The following is a 16,606-nucleotide window of genomic DNA, read 5'->3' as shown; positions in this document are numbered from 1 at the left end:
CCATATGGTTCTGAATGCGTGAAAATGTTAATGTTTTTTAAACTTACTGGTTGGTGCCTTGTGATGATGATTTTTTTTTTTCTCATCGAAGTCATTTAATATTCTAGATTTTATTTCTGATGATCCAAATCGTCCATATTTGAATATATCGCGTACTTTATGCCTCTTGCGTTGAAATTAATTTCTTCATTTGGGTCAGTTTATGCATTCATATTTTTCACTTACCAAGTTACCATCTATTTCATTATGTGTTAGATTTTTCCCAAGCTGCATTTTTGTAGAGGTCGCCGATGATGATGATGAAGATGGAGTTAAAGAGGACCCTAACATAGGGGCTACTGTCAAGGCCACTGCTCTTGCGCCGATGGATGCAGCAATAGTGGCATTGTCGCGAGAGCTTAGCAAATCGAGGACAGGAAGGGCTGCACCAGGTTTTAATGCTGTTAATCATCTTATGTTGCTGTTCATTTTTTTGATGATTTTCTCTTGGGAATAATGTTTGGAGTATTTCTGTTGCAGGAATGCTGGATCATATGGAGCAGCGGCTACTGTGGCTGTACACCATATGGTTAGCTATCTAATGTACTTTTTTCATTTTTATATTTGTGGTAGCATTTTTTCTTTCAGTGGAAGGCAGAACCAGAAAGTATTTGTGCATTCTAAGTATAATCTTTTGAAAGAAAAGAAAAGACCAGAGACTCTGACTACCATGACTGTACACCAGATGATAAACTATCGATAATTCAATATATTGGGAATTCCTATGACAACTTCATGGATTCTACTGTTTCTTTCTGTGAGAAACCATTGTGGACAAAGATATTTTTCCTTGTTGCAGACCTTGAAAGAGTTAGAACATGCAATTGGTTCATCTCCATTAGGTTTGAACCCTAAGCAGGATGGACAAAGACTGATTGCAGCTATACCACCGTAAGTGGTACTCCCGTTTCATTCTATTTTCTAGGTTTTTCCTTATTTAATTCATCAGCAGTTATCCTCTATCAATCAAGCCAATGGGCCATTTTCTTTTGAGTTATTTCACAGTTTAGTTATAGTCAACTCTAATGCAATATCTGTATGTTCCCTTTGTTAAACTCCTTTTTCTTCCAAATCTTGCTATCCATACCAGTTTAACCAAAGAGCACATCCAGGTGAATCCTTTTATTTTTACATAGGCTTTAGACTTGATTTATTTTATCTCAATTGCTTGGTCTCATGTATTTGGATTAGCGAATTAGCTGATGAGCTTGCTAAAGAGGGGGTCTCTCCCCATCTTAATCTTTGTACTCTTTTTTCTATTTGAAAATATTTTTCCCACCATTGGAGGAAAAAAAAACTTGTTAAGTTAAGCCAAGTTCCATCCCAAATGACTATCCATTTAGGAGGTTTGTTATTCAACTTATAATCTACTAACTTTTCTTCTTATTTCTCAATATGAGACTTTTTCCCACTTAATACTCCTCCTCGCTTACACATAACGGGCCTGAGATGTGGGTACAAGCTCCCAATGGAGTAAACAACACACACACTCTCATCTTATGGAGCCCACAATGTACAAATTCTTACCTCATGGACTCCACATTACACAAATAACCTAGGGTGTATAAATTAGGTATGGGTCCATGCACAAAACTTGCTTTGATACCATGTTGAATTTCTGGGAAGGAGAAATAGTTCATTGACTTATTCTATAAATTGAATACATTGGGCCTCTATTTATAATAAAGGAAATACGTAGAAAATCATAATGAAATTAAACCACTTAAGTCCCAGTTACAACAAAAATAAAATTCTTAATCATAATCGAAGTAAACAACTACTTAAGATAAATTCTAAAAACATTTAAACAACTCCTAACAAAGTAGAAATCTGAAAGTGCTAAACTTCCTCCTTCGTTGTAGCTACTTCCCATGAGACTCCTTTCCATGATAGTCATATAAGATTTTTTCATATATATTCTTCAACATTCCCTCTCAAGCTAGAGTTTGTAACTTCAGCTTGCAAACAAAAATATTTGTGGTCTTCAACTTGCTTTTGCTAAAAAAAATTCATCCATGCAAGTGTTTCATCTTCTGTTCTCCCCTCACTTGGAGTATTAAGATCTTGGTCAACAATAAAACTCGTGGTTCACAATAATTTTCAGCTAACACTACCATATTCCTCTACTTCTCCCTCTCAAGTTGGGACGCAAAAGCGCAGAGTCCCAAATTGGACAAAACAAGAAAACATATGCATCTCTCTCCAAATAAGTCGCCTCTAAACTAAATAGATGAGTGAAGGCAATGACTCGTTGAAAACCCTCTAAAAGGTACAACCCCAAAAAAGGCAAAAATGAAGGATGGGTGACAGATAAAATTGAAGCCAACACTAGGACTCTGAAAATAACTTAAACAGTTTGGGGCACCACTTGTAGGCTTCTAAACACCTTTCAAGTAAAAAAAAGCTTACCAAAATCAAAGAGTAAAAAACAAGTCGCTAAGGACATAATAAAATCACCTATATAAAAGAGATTGACATATAACTCTCAAAACATGAAACAATCTCTCAAGACAAAGTTCGAGCCATAGATGAATACTAACCTAGTCAAACAAGAAAAGGAGTTCCATAAAAAACTAAAGGAGTTTGATCTTTAGCAAATAGAGAAGAGTCGACTTCACAGCCGTCATGTGAGATAGATAAAACATACAATCAAATATTGGAAAATTTATGGTGAGGCAAAGAGCAATATAGCAAGAATAAATTACTTCAATTTGACCAAGATCTTGTAAATAAGGACCATAAAGGAGTATGATGTGTAGAAAATAAAATACTGACAGTTGTTGTAAGTATCAAAACAGGAAATTTTCCTAAAACAAAAAACAGCATAAGCTCCAAATTTAATTAAAAAACTTTAATAGAAAAAAATTATTGCAAAAAAAAAAAAAAAGACTCATGTTAGTAGAGACTCCTATTAGTGTTTGAAAAGTAAATAGGAGACTGGGCAAGTAAGAATAACAACTCAAAAGACTAAGATGGGGAAACACTTTTGAAGCCAATTGACGTTGTCAGACCGAAAGGAGAAAAGAGTAACTCTGAAAACACTTAAGACTCCTACATCTTGCATTCTGCAATATCTTTATGAACTCCGTGTACCAATTACTGAAGTACTGCAATGAAGTCAACAAACAAAAAAGAAAGCTTTACATTCACAAGAAGCATACCCAAAACACTTCAGAATGAAGTGCTCGGCTTTACATTCAAAGGATCTCAAAATACTTCGAGATGAAGTATTCTCTACTATCCTATTTTCACTTTTTACACCCTACCCTCACCATTACTGACCATTTCCTTTCAATCTGAAAACGCCTTCTTCTTCACTTTTCAAATACCTCTTTCTGGGTTTCTCACATTTACTCAAGGCACAGCCTTGCCAAACGCTTCCTTTGTCACAAGCCTAATCCCTCTTACCCAGAGTTCTGCTACTTCGAGCCCACCCTCACAAAGGAAATGGACTTCTTTGTTCTTTGTGCTCACCACCCGGAAGATGCCAGGTTCATTGGCATCACCCTTTTTACGTCGATTCCTTTGAAATGCAGTGCTAGGGCCAATCTCTGCCTCTCTACACACCACATTCCTCTTATTGGACTTACCCCACCGCAACACTCCGGCTGCCCTCACCATCTTCATCACTTTCCCATGCGGTTTTCCTCGGCCTCCCTTCGTGTGCTTTTGCACACTGCCCCCGCGCAAAACCAGTGAGCGTGCTAGCTCGTCTAGTATCACATGCTCCGACTCGTTCCCAGGCTCGCCATGCTTCTTTGCAAGAGACAGGGCCGTTTCACCGCGTTGGGTCGATAAGTCACAGCGGGCTCCACTTGATATCAAGAACGAGCAGAGTAGCCCATGGCCTTCCCTTGCAGCTAGCATTAGTGGGGTGTAACCATCACCGTCGGGGATGTTAACATCGTATCCCCTGTTTGTTAACAACTTTGAAGCTTTCAAGTCTCCTCTGCGTGCTGCACAATGTAAGGCGTAGAATCCACCGGATCCACGGATACCTTTCTCGATTTCAAATTCGAGCATTACCTTCTCAAACAGGTCTCTATTCTTGTTTAATCTCGCGTAACCAATAGCGGTATCGCCTAATTTGGTTGAGAGCTTCACATCAGCACCGGCAAAAACTAGTAAACGAAAAGCTTCAACATGGCCTTCCATGGCTGCGATCATAAGTGGCGAGAAGCCATTCTCATCCTGGTCATCGAGGTTGATGCTAGGCTGCTCGATCAGAGTCTTCAGTGACTTAACATCACCTGATTTCGTGACGAACAGTACCGGCGAAAAAACACGCAAATTACTTGTCTGAACATTCTCCCCTGAGCTGATGGCATCAAGCACTGTACTTTGGAAGCGTAGACCCCACCCAACACAGTTGGCAATTAATGCAGCACTATTGCCTGCCATGTTGACCAGGCCAAAATCGGCGCCCGCACACGCCAGAACTCGGAGGCATTCCTCTCTCCGGTACTTGGCACAAATCATCAAAGCAGTGTCCCCTGAATCCGTTCTCGAGTTGATATCGCACCCAGTATTGACAAGGCTTTGGAGGATTCCTGGTTGATTGAGACGAGCAGCCATGTGAATCGGCCGGAACTCCGTTCCCCAACTCGTTTTAACGGGGAATTCGAAGGCCGCTCCGTGACCCAACAGAACGTTAAGAGCTCCAGTGTTAGCGCAGAGAATAGCATGATGGATGAGCGTCCTGCCGACGTGGAGAGCATTGGGGGAATGATATTGGAGAAGCAATCCCAAAATCGAACCCGTAGATTCAAAATACTCAACAGCACACCAAGTGACATCATAGGGTTCGGCCAAGCCAGCTCCAACCCGGAACTCTTCACCAGATGCTGGGTCCCATGACCAAGCTCCTAGACTCACTTCAATGTCTGTTCTCACGCCAGCCTGAGGATCATCAAGAAAAGGGCTTGCGCACGTCAGATTAACTACTCGGTATCAAAATCCCTAATTGCAATAACGAAACCCAAACATAACGGAAAGAAATCAATAATTAGCCATGATAAGGAGGGTTCCCTCTGCAAGTGAGCAGAGCCCAGCCAATCAACTTTAACATTGCTACATTAGCCCACCGAATCAAAGGATGCCTTAATGGCAAGAGGAACTAGCGGGTACCTGTAGTAAGTGGCGAACCACAGCGACCTGCCTACTAACAATAGCTGCTACAAGGGCGGGGCAGTCGACATTTGTGTGTAGAACTGGCTTCGCAGATCGGAGCAGCACTCTGTCCACAGCGTTTGCGTTAACTCCACACTGTAAAAAGAAAATATAATGATTAAAAGATCTCCAGTAACCACGACCCGGGCAACATGTGAACAAATTTATAAGGAACACAAAAAATCCGGGTGAGGAAAAGTAACTAGTTTGACCAATAAAAAACTAGTTGAATTGAAGTGCTTTGATGAAAGTGCAAAAGAATGAACCCTCAAGGCAGTGTCTTTTCCTTGCGAAAAAAACAAAAAAAATGACTCTGTAGAAGACGTTCGTTAGGATTCCCTTGTGATACTTCTCGACACCATGAAATATCGTCGATCCAGTAATAAGGTAGGCCTTGACATCTGTCTTGAAAGGTGAGCTTATAAGGGTTTGGTCCCTGTCAGGGATAATGAAAATTTCCCTCCTTTCAACGAACAGAGAGGGCGAGCGCCGTAGGGATCCTTGGAGAATATGTTAAAATACCTAAATAAAAGCACCTGCAATGTCTAAACCTTATCCGAGAAGTCTGCAGTCACCCCGCATGGCGTGACGACACACGGCGTACATTTCAGGTTTTGAAAGGGATAAAATTAGACGTTCAAACTCGCGCTGTTATGCAACTCGATTTGGTTTTTAGATTCCACCAGGATTTCTTATTCTCTCTGAATAGAAGCATTGCCCATATCCTTGGAGTTGCATAAAAAGAGTTCATAAGGTCCGCGTATCAGCACCCAGCCGCACGCAGTAAATTCAAGAAAGGGAAGGATTATATTACCTTCATTAGAGTGTCGACGACGTCCACGAAACCTCTGCAACTGGCAGCAACGAGTGCATGCACGGCAACATGGGGCCGGACAAGATCGGATCCCATTAGCAGCTCGGCAAGCCTAGCCCTGCCATGCCAGCTCGCCTCCATTAGTGCTTCCTCACAAGCTGGCTGAGACGCCCCAGCCTTCAACAGGATCTCCAGCATCTCCACATGTCCTTCTCTCACTGCCGCTGTCGTTGCAAACCCCCTGAACAGCTTCTGATTCACGTCCGCACCAACCCTCTGCTCACACAAAAGACAACAAAAAGGAAAATCAAACCTTGGATTTACTAGTAAAGGTTATACCGTAGAAGCATTTTTTCTTGTTTTTCGTTTACTTTCACTATTTTGTTATGGATGTCAGCACCAGACAAAGCACTTGGATATGATCGATCTGATGACGAACATTTGGACGGTTGCGAGATTTAGAGGACATGGAAAGCTAAAAGACAACAAGAACGTGTCACCTAATGTACGTCAATAGAGTATGGGTTATCTGAAAAAGGGAGGACGGTTTCGATTTTAGGTTTGGTTGATTGCGCATAAAATATATGAAAATGAAAAACAACACCACTTCATTGTTTTTGTCCAGTTGCAATCAATCTATTTGTTGTATGAATCAGTGTGCATGTACCCAATAACTTAAATATTTGAATGCAAACAGTTTAGAGAGTTCAGGAACATATCACGTATTTTTCATGCTCTGTCCACTAGGAATTTCCTACATACTGATACTGAGCTTATTCCAGGCATCGCGAGGGTAAGACGGGCGGATTTTAAATCGTTTGCGTATCCAATAATTATATAAAAACGTTAATGAAGACTGCCAACTTCTAAATACAGAATACGCAACCACTGCACTTTGAGGATTTACCGCCGATAAATCAGTCAAAGAAATCACATCAGAAAGTTAATGATAAAAAGGTGTCTTTTAAAATGAGAAATAAAAGAAAATGTCCCTTAACACAGGTCTAGGACGCAGTGAATCAGTGATTTGACTTCACGTGTGCAGTTCGAGATTAAAAGCATACGAAGTGAATAGACAATTTCTGAAGTCACATAAAATAGGGAATTTAAGACTCGGCAGGGAGAGGAGAGATCCTGAGTCCAGACATTCACTGTGGTCCACGAAATCTGCGGTTCCCATCGGAATGCGACACAAAATAGCGAAATCTGTTTGGCAGTACAGAGAAGGTATCGGGGAAACCATGAAAAGAAAACGGAAGCTTTGAAGTCTCGGATCCTTTCACTTTGCGCTCAAATTTCTGAAATTTGAAAGGTTCGAGATCTGAAGTTCAAGATATTTGAGAAAATGGTAGAGATAATATTTTTTTTTGAAGAGCGGTTGAGCTATTATTAAAAAAAAAAAGACAAACAAAAACGCTTTTGGTAAATCCGTAGAATCCAATCAGAGACTAGCTCGACTGATTATAAGGAACTTCTTTTTTTCGCTTACCAACAAGAGTCGAATATCATATTGAGGAAAAGAAAAGTACGATACTGAATCAAGTGGCAATAGGATGATGCTGAATATGGTCCACTAATAACTATCAAGCAGGAGGAATGAATAGATGAAACAGATGAACACCAACGACGGAAAAGAAAAAGAAAAGAGAAACAGAAAGCTAAAACAGAGAGAGGATTACTAAACAGACAGTAAAATGAAAGGAGAGAAAGACAGATGGAGGTAAAAGAGTAAAACAAAAAACTCTGGATCTTAGAATTGTTGCTGTCGTATTGAATTTGAAGCTTCATTAATGCTAATGAAAATTGCCCACAGGCACCGAGGCATCAGACGAATAAATGAAAGCGTGAAGAGAAAATAACTATAATCGAAGAGAACGGAGACAAAAATGCAAATGAGTATCTAAAAGACCATATCGTCATAGCAGGAGTAAAGGAGGGAGCAGACAGTAAAGGAAGGGCGAAATCTAGTTGGACAAAAAAAGAATCAATCGGAACAGAGCATACCAGTAGCTTGCGCACGAGAGTCAGATTTCCGGTATGAACAGCAAGAAACAAGGGCGACACGTCGGTCTTGAACTCCGCGTAGTCGATCCGCACTTCATTGGCTGATTCATCGTGAAGCACAATCTCCGTCATCCTAGTTTTCAAGCAGACAGCGCCAACGAAGTTGACATCGATAAATGGATCGTCGATGCACTCAAGAGCAGACTTCAGATCGCCGGCATGAGACGCTTCGACCAGCCGCTGTGACACCTCCGACTCGTAATCGACCGGGAAAACCTGCTTCCGGGTGAGAAATCCGCCAGAGGAGTGTCCAAAGACCGTCATTTTTTTTCGTACTAAAAAAAATCACGGTTCGGACAACAACTTCCTTAGGCTTGAAAGTTCAGGGGACCGGCATGCTCTGCTCAGTATCTCCACTCCGGAAGATCGCTCTCTCTCTCTGTCTCTCAGGCCTCTAAAACAACATGCCAGCAAGGGAGCATGGTCTCTGGACTGAGTGATTCTCGCGGCAGACGCTTCACTGCTCAGTGCTCTCCCCCTGAGAAGAGAGAAATTTTTTCGAAAAGAGTGAGCGCGAGAGGAGAGTAGGAAAGGAGGGCGTGTATTTAAGGGGGAGGGTACCCATCTTAACCGTGGTTGAGCAAAAGGAAGCAGGTCAGGTTTTTTTGACAGTGGGGCCCACAGGTAGCAGGGGAATGCAGTACGACCGTTTTACAATCTTCTCAGATACGGCATTGAAATAGCCGAGACACGACTGGATTCGTGGAATAGAGAATACGTGACTACGATAGTTTTCAGTCTCGCGAGTCACTCCATTCGAACTATCTCGGCTCGCCTCCAACCAGTTCCACGTGGCAGCGTATCACGCCCGAGGGTAAAAATGTCACATCATAAATAAAGATAAATTTGCCTACATAAAAAAATAAATATTTTTAAAAGCCCGCGTGGGCCTTTTAATGAGAGCGGGTCAAGGTCCTTCTATTCCCGTACGGTCTCGGTTCACCCCAAAAGTAAATCATGAACCTGCCGAGTCGGAGCGGACCGGACGGGTCAAAAACTCGAGCGACGCCGCCGGCACTGATACCCCACCTCATTGCCACGTGGTCGCCAGTCATCACCCCTCGGTTGGATGCCAACTTATGAACGATGCCGCCGATGAAAGCCGGTCAGCCTCCCGTCGTCGCCGTTTTGTTAATTAAATTCCGACGTGGCCTCTATGGAAACCAGGCCTTGAAGTCTTCGCTCGCCAGCTTTATAATATTTTAGTGGGGATTAGTTTAATTGCTTTGAGACAAAGCGAGTCGTTCCAAATGCCGAAGGGATCTTCCATCTCGGAGACACGGATTTACCGCACCGGAAATTTTAATCTTCTTCTAATCGGGGTTAGCGTGGACAGAAAAGATAGGAAGAGAGGGATTAGCACATTTTGATATGTACGGGGAGATGGGTTAGCGTTGAATAAGCCTAAATTAATTCGCATGGTGTGTTTCCATTAAATTTTCTTCTTCTTCTTCGTCGTGCTTGGTCTTTCTGCATTCTGAGCCTGGCCTGGGGGCCCTGTTATGGAAGGTGGGTGGGGTGTTTTATGGGAACGAGTACTGGGTATGGAAGAGCCATTAGTTGCGGCAGAGCGAGTTATGAGAGACTGGTGAAAAGTAAAATAACACAGATGATATATTACTATCATCGTGTTCGCTGTAAAGTTTGCGTTGTTCTTCGTAAGGTAACAAGGAATCAGCTATGTTCCTGATGCTTTTGATCAAATATCTGAAATCCACTACACTCCCACTTGTCTGCAACTCTTCTAGTGGTGATGGAACTCAATTGGGTTTGCCTTCAATAACTGGAACCTCCACCGCCCACCACTCTGCAAAATACCAGAAACTCTGGGACCATTAAGCACAGCAGTTAGTTGCGAAAGCAAGATCATTGTCGGCACCACTCCCTACCACTTTTTCCAAATTCGAGTGGCTGCTTATGTCTGTTTTGTAGCTTGTAAAAGACAGTAGAGTAGATGCTTCAGACTATTTAAGCTTCTCTTTGCCCCTTTCTGTAAGCCATTTCATGTCATTGGAAGCCCAAATTGGAGAACAAAGAGGCTGCAATAAAGAGTACTGTTGAATCATGTCATTAAGACCAACCACCTCTGTCCTCTGTTGCTTGTGTCTCAAATTTCTCAGACTCGAGAGCAAATTCCATTTCAAATAACACTTCTTTCATTACATATTAGACTTTCTTTTTCGGAGAACAGTAGTCCTTTTGTTCTACACTAAGATGCAGCTCAAAAAATCTCAGAGAGAAGAGAAAATTAGTTTGAAATTCAAGCAATCGTGATGAAAGTGGAGATTGTTTACTTGAAGCAAGGATCAAAGGTTGATAATTATTCAATAAGATAGAAGAATCTGTTTGTTTAAGTTAGAGAGAAAGTAGTGGAAGGTGATAGTTGCAGAGATGGGGAAGTATAAGAGATTAAACAAATCTTGTTTCACATATTAAAGTAATCATCATGGAGGATTACAGATTGAAGCAAATGAATCAGATTAGTTGGGTTTTAGTGCTGACGAGTGGGTCTATGCACTGAGAGTGTTCAATAAAGTGAGGACGGTCCCTTTGTCTAGGAAAGAATAAAAAGTAATTGAACTCAGCACTTGAGAGACTACTTAGATGCCGTTACAAATTATCCTTTATCTCCATCTTCATGATGTCGGTAGACCCTTTTGGTTTTCTGTTCTGGTTTTGGTTGAATAGAGCGGGAAAAGCTGATTTACCAGCTGATGAGTTTAAGTTCCTGCAAAAGCTGAAAGGAAAATTATGCCGAATTACAGATAGTTAATCTCTTGTGAAAGAAAATGTGTTGGTTTTAACAGTTTAAAGCCATACTTCCACCTCTTCAGCCTAGAAGAGGGAAAGGAGAGGAGAATCATCAAGAGAAACACCCTCTTTAGGTCTTAGATACCTTGACAATAGGTAAAAGAAAGCAACTCTAAACAAAACAATGACATTGCTACTCGACTTCGCAAGAATCACCTGTGTCAAACCAGAAATCAAGGATGTAAAATGTTCATGAAATGTTAAATCCATTTAAGCTTAACGACGCTTCAAAAACTAATTTAGTGCCAAAAAGAGAAGTAAAATGCTACAGATTATGCATCGGAACTATTATCCCATTACCAGAAGGGTATAAAATAAAATAAAATGTTTTGGGTTTTTTTTTTGGGAAATTAGATAATCACCTTGTACAAAATAATTGGTCGGACAAAATTTTCATATACGAGGATGTAAATTGAAGCACGCCTAAAGCTCAAATTACATAAAATCTCCTGGCATCAGTTAAATTATAGCTAGCATTATATCAAATTGATGGTTCTCAAGAAAGGCTCCTCACTCGTCATCTTCACTTTTAGCTTTCTTCTTCTTTTTCTTCTTGGATTCACCAGCAGTTTGAAGATCCTCTCCCTCTACTTGCTCAGTCTTCTTCTTTTTCTTCTTTTTGGCGGTTCCATTCTGATCAGTGTCCACCCCATTTACTCCATCGGATTTTCCTGATACTTCTTCTTGCTCAGCCAACTTTCGCTTCTCTTTTTTCTTCTTTTTCTTCTCAGTTTCAGGCTCCGCCGAAACATCTCCATTTTCTTTTTCTTCCATTATGGGCTTTACGTCCATAGCTGCATCCTTGGATTTCTTTTTCTTGCTTTTAGTTGCTGTAGTTTCGGTAGGGTCAACATCCATTTTGGACTTCTCATCTGCATTGCATTAGACAGCCAATTAAATGACATGCAAGCTCCACACGTTTATGAGGAGTCAGATCTTTAGAACTAATGATGTCTTTTACCTTCTTCTCCATCTTCCTTTAGTGTGGCCTCAATCGCAGCTTTCATCACATCCAAATTCTTGCGAGGTGCAACACCTTTGTCATAGAAATCCAGTCTCTCCTCAACTTGCTCACGCAGTTTTACCCCAAAAACAGTTGAATTTGACTCTGAAGTTGCAAAGCGTCCAATTCATCATGAACAGAAGATTTCATCATAAAAATAATTAATCTAGACAAGTCAGATAAGTGGTCAAACCAGAAAAACAATCAATCCTAGATGCAATAGAACACTTGTTTGCAAGATAATGAGCTAAGCGGCCTTTATTTCGTGCTGAGGCACGGCCAATGAAAGAAGAGTGAAAAATAAGTCCATATTTTGGAGTATTTCCTCGGGTTTTCAATGCCCTGGAAAAAAAAACGAAAATTATCCACAATCAGAGCAGTAAAGTGGCAGAAACAAAATTTTCCTTAGGATGTAACAAACAGTACCATACATACTTCAAGAGGAATGAAATACCATTTGCCTTTCAAGCAAACCAATATAACAAGAAATCTATTTGTGGAATGATTACATAGATATATTCAGAATAACAAACCTGTAATCCTTAGTTAAGAAAAGACCTGCTAATGTCTGCTACTCATATTGAGATGAACTTAGACCCAACTTTAGCATGGTATGAGAATAGAATGTCTAATCTAATGAGCTCAGTTTGTGCCCTATTTAATCTGTACAATGTTTATGTTGTCCATGTCTCAGACCCGGTAAAGTATTAGTTGGAATAACCTCAACAACGTTGACTTGGACCTTTGGCTCAACTGTCACATGAAGAGTTTCCAGTATGAGCTATAGGATTCAAGTCTCACTAGGATAATGGGGGTGTACTCGTGTCTGATCATATTTATAAAAAAAAAAAAGACAAGAGGTTAACGCTAGAAAAAATCTTATGGTTACTAATGATTATCAGTGAGGAAAAGGCCTCAACTTTGACAAGCCTTTTAGAATGAACTTAGACCTGATATTTAACACTATCAGATTGAGGAACGAAACATACCTGAACAGTGCTTTCTCTGCACCAAGGATCTGAAGAGTAGATGAAGGACACTTGGCTAAATTAGTAAGGCTGCCAGCATGAGATATTAAACGAGCCCCCACAACTTCACCAATCAGAGATGCCAAGTTTGGTGCAATATCATTCATCTTAGTGACAAGATAATCATAAAGCTTTTTCCTGTATTCTGAGAGATCCATTACCCTCTGAGCAAATTGTTGGACATTGATCAAATCAATGGGAGACAAGTCCTGCCCTGAAAATTTTAACAGAAAACAATAAATACTAAATTAAACATAGTAAGAGGAAAAACATGCAAGTCATGACATTTACCCATGGATGCTTTAGCTGCTTCCACAATTTCTTTAGCTTTGTCCTCATCACCAAGTATTTCTGCTAAACCTGGAATTTTGTCCTCAGACAATTCTGCCTTGTTGACAATAAATTTTGCACATTTTGCATACAGATAATTGTCATTAACAATCTTTACTAGCTCCGGAAAATGCCAAGAGTACCATTCTCTACAGAAAATAAATCACAAACAATTTCAATAATAAACAATAACATAGCACAAAAAGGGACGCAAAGAAGGGTTTACTAATACCACTTGATGACCCAATATGAACACAAAAAGATAAATAGCATATAGAGAAAATGGAAAAGATGATACATCAGAATGAAGAAAATTCATTTGTGTAGCATTGCTAACACTGTTCGTATAAAGCTTTTATGATGATTATGTTAACATTTCATGACTGTCCCATCTTTAGAGAATCAAAAGAGTTATAATTGCCTCGACAGACAAGCAAAAAGGCAACAATTGAATCCTACTACTACTCAAAATTAAACATTACCAGCAACCTCCATGGATCAGAATTAAGTTGTAATGATATTTCATACAAATTATAATAGAACAACCTTCAAAAAAACAGAAAACACGGAGGATTGTTGCGGACCTGACTCTCATGGAGAAAGAGTTAATATCTTTGTCAAGAGTATCAAGAAGAAATATGGCCTGAATGACCATATTATCCACCCGGTTGACATTGAACTTGACCTTTGCTCTGCTATAACTATGTCCCAAACCCAGCTGAGCTTTTTCCAGGTCTGATGTCTATAATCAGAGAAAAAGAAAGAAGAAGAAAAAAAAACATGGATAAGCAGTACATCTCAGCAAGGACATAAATAAATGAACAGATCAAATTAGCACACAAACCTTGAGGTCTTTGATAAACCTATCAAAATGCAGCCGTACACCACGCAGGAGTTCAAGAACAAACTCATTACTTTGGCATGGAATTTGGGTAGTTTCTAAAATTTGTGAACCAATCTTGGGCTCTGCAACCCCAAGACTAAACTTTTGTTTCTTACCTTCCTTTACTTTTGGGAGATTGAGCTCCAAAAAGTTCCTCAGTTCATCAGTCAAAATCCCTGCAACTCCAAAAAGTTGGCACCATGACAGGTTCCTGATATTAGTCTTAGAACAGTCTACCAATTTAACATCAGAAATTAGGATCTAATGCTAACAGCCTATCCCTTTAACACCATAAATTAGAATCTAGTGCTAGCTTGTCATCTTAAGCTGATGCATGCCAACATAATAACTTTCACTATAAAAACTTCACAAAACCATATACAGGCATGAGAATCAAAGTTCTTCTTATCTTTCACGCCAAAAAACTTAAAACATGAAAGTGCATAAAAGAGGAGCAGCATTGACCAACTCGTTTGAAAATAACTTGCAAAGAGAGATCGCTTCCATGGTAAGTCTTACAAACAGAGCACAGGCGAATTCTGGACACTATCTTCTCAGCATGGATGACAAAAGACCCCGCGCACTTTAGACATCTACTCAAAAGTCGTTTGTCAGAATCCTTCTATCAGCCGAGTTTAGCTGACGACGCCTAATTAAGGGTATCATCCGTTGACAAGAGAAGTAAAAGAGTATGAAGAATAACATAGAGCAAATGGGCGACCATTATGGCTACATTTGGCTATAAAACAATGCAAACGTCGAGTTAAAAAAAGAGGCACCACGCAGAAGACCAAACATTTATTAATAACACTAATATACAGAAATTCGGTGTCTTTAACATAACATACCCACAGTTCAACATTTCAGCAATTTCTAATGACTGATAACCTCCAAAATGGAAAAAGTCGAAGGATGGCAACAGAAAACACTCAAAATGTCGACGCAACCGAACAACAGACTCTGAACAACCCGAGATACCTCAAGTAAACCAGATTCTACATTACCACTCCATACCCACCTTCAGAGACGGCGTTACATTGATTGAGAGCGTCCAATGCTGAGGAGAACGGCACAAAGGCGTTAAGCTTCACAACCTTGCCGAAGCGAGTGAGATCAAGAACAGAATTTCGAACTGCTTCCGTGTTCTGCCCGATTTCATCGATGCCATGTGCAAGAAACAGAGAGTAACCAGAAGCCGATTCGAAAAGAAGATACAAAGCCATCGTAGAGAGATATTATAATACCAATGGAAGAGGCGTAGCTTCGCCCCTCTTTCCGCTTCCAATGGTAAAAGGTTTTGAGAGGGGAGAGGGAAGAAAAAGAGACGACGCAGAGCTAGGGTTTTATTGGAGCCGTCATTTTCGTGGGAAACATTGAAGGAATAGCACTTTCAGAATAAAATATTCATTGCGCGTTAGGGTTTTATCACTTGTAGGTTTTAAGAGTTAGGGCAGAGAGAACTGTAGACTGTAGACTAGATGCTCCAGTTTTGACTCCTAGACATGGCAGCAGAAAATTGATCTCCGGAGTCCGGCCCGGCCCGATATTAGTCGCCGTGTGCGGACCGTCCGAATTTGGAGCGCTTTTTGTATGCCGTATTGAGCAAACTACGTGGCATACTATGTTAAATACGTATTTTTAGCATCCATAATTATTTTTAATACAAATTATTTGGTAAGCTGAAGAGTTTTTTTTATTCGATATTTAAATTATAATGTTAATTTTTTTTGGGTTTAATTGAAACATATATAAATAGTACAAAATATAAAAACATCATCTTATTAGCTATGTAATTATTTTTAAAAAATTTATGTTATTTTTTAAATATGGATGAATATTATGTCGCTCGAGGATAATCATGTATCGTATTTCAGAATTAAAAATTATTAATATATTTTTAGACATAAATACATAAAAAAGGCTTTATGAATTCAATTTCCTAATAAAATACATATTCGTATGCTAATGGCAATTTGGATATTTTTTACTAAATTCACCTAAATGCCCCTATATGTAAAAAAAAATACATATAATTTTTAATTTAATCTAAAATGATTTTGTGCTAGGAACATATTGTACGGTCCTATGGTGACCATTTGATAATTTTGGTTAACATCACCGAAACACCTTTTTGATATGTAAATGGATAAAAATACCCCTTCAATGATTTTGTTAGATGTTGCTATGTAAATGAGTTCTTCTCTTTGAAAAAACTTCAGATGCTTCTTGGTAGATGATCCATTAGTTGATGCTCTTTTCTATGTTTTAAGTTAAGAACCCATATCGGTATAAGGTTTTTTGTTTCGTGCTTCATTACTTAGCTTGTAAGTTTTTTTTTTTTCCACAAATTCAAAGGAACTCTCCATGGAGGGAAGAATGTCATTGAACTCAACCCTAATCACACTATTTGGCTGCTAAGGTTTTTTCTTTTTTCTTCATTCCAAAAGTTAGTTTCCCTGTTATAG

General features: G+C 39.7%; 2 protein-coding genes across 2 annotated transcripts; both read right to left on the bottom strand.

The window, feature by feature from the left end:
* Nucleotides 1-3,144: 3,144 nt before the first annotated feature.
* LOC137962978 (uncharacterized) lies at nt 3,145-8,579 on the bottom strand. The gene is made up of 4 exons (XM_068810132.1): nt 8,027-8,579; nt 6,023-6,298; nt 5,167-5,304; nt 3,145-4,938 (listed from the first exon to the last, which is right to left on the bottom strand). The coding sequence occupies exons 1-4, from the start codon at nt 8,348-8,350 to the stop codon at nt 3,394-3,396; spliced, it is 2,283 nt and encodes a 760-aa protein (XP_068666233.1). The 5' UTR covers nt 8,351-8,579; the 3' UTR covers nt 3,145-3,393.
* Nucleotides 8,580-11,287: 2,708 nt separating this feature from the next.
* On the bottom strand, nt 11,288-15,585 carry LOC137962562 (nucleolar protein 56-like). The gene is made up of 8 exons (XM_068809500.1): nt 15,160-15,585; nt 14,103-14,317; nt 13,843-14,000; nt 13,220-13,407; nt 12,890-13,142; nt 12,094-12,242; nt 11,859-12,005; nt 11,288-11,769 (listed from the first exon to the last, which is right to left on the bottom strand). Exons 1-8 carry the CDS (start codon nt 15,362-15,364, stop codon nt 11,408-11,410), a joined length of 1,677 nt encoding a protein of 558 aa, XP_068665601.1. The 5' UTR covers nt 15,365-15,585; the 3' UTR covers nt 11,288-11,407.
* Nucleotides 15,586-16,606: the final 1,021 nt, after the last annotated feature.

Source organism: Aristolochia californica, unplaced genomic scaffold, assembly GCF_029961685.1.
Source record: "Aristolochia californica isolate CCGP_79_NKW_82.1479 unplaced genomic scaffold, dmAriCali1.0.hap1 SCAF_4, whole genome shotgun sequence".
Lineage (NCBI taxonomy): Eukaryota > Viridiplantae > Streptophyta > Magnoliopsida > Piperales > Aristolochiaceae > Aristolochia > Aristolochia californica.
The sequence above is the reverse complement of the archived record's forward strand: the minus strand, read 5'-3'. Positions and strand labels throughout refer to the sequence as shown.

Bases quoted from the DNA above. Each gene is read 5' to 3' on its own strand.
- LOC137962978 (XM_068810132.1), bottom strand. From the start codon at position 8,350: ATGACGGTCTTTGGACACTCCTCTGGCGGATTTCTCACCCGGAAGCAG. The intron at 5,305-6,022 runs GTAATATAATCC...TTCTTTTTACAG, and splicing joins TCGTCGACACTCTAATGAAG to TGTGGAGTTAACGCAAACGC. The intron at 4,939-5,166 runs GTACCCGCTAGT...GATGATCCTCAG, and splicing joins TGGTTCGCCACTTACTACAG to GCTGGCGTGAGAACAGACAT.
- LOC137962562 (XM_068809500.1), bottom strand. From the start codon at position 15,364: ATGGCTTTGTATCTTCTTTTCGAATCGGCTTCTGGTTACTCTCTGTTT. The intron at 13,408-13,842 runs GTCCGCAACAAT...TATTTTCTGTAG, and splicing joins TCTTTCTCCATGAGAGTCAG to AGAATGGTACTCTTGGCATT. The intron at 12,006-12,093 runs GTTTGACCACTT...TTGCAACTTCAG, and splicing joins TAGGATTGATTGTTTTTCTG to AGTCAAATTCAACTGTTTTT.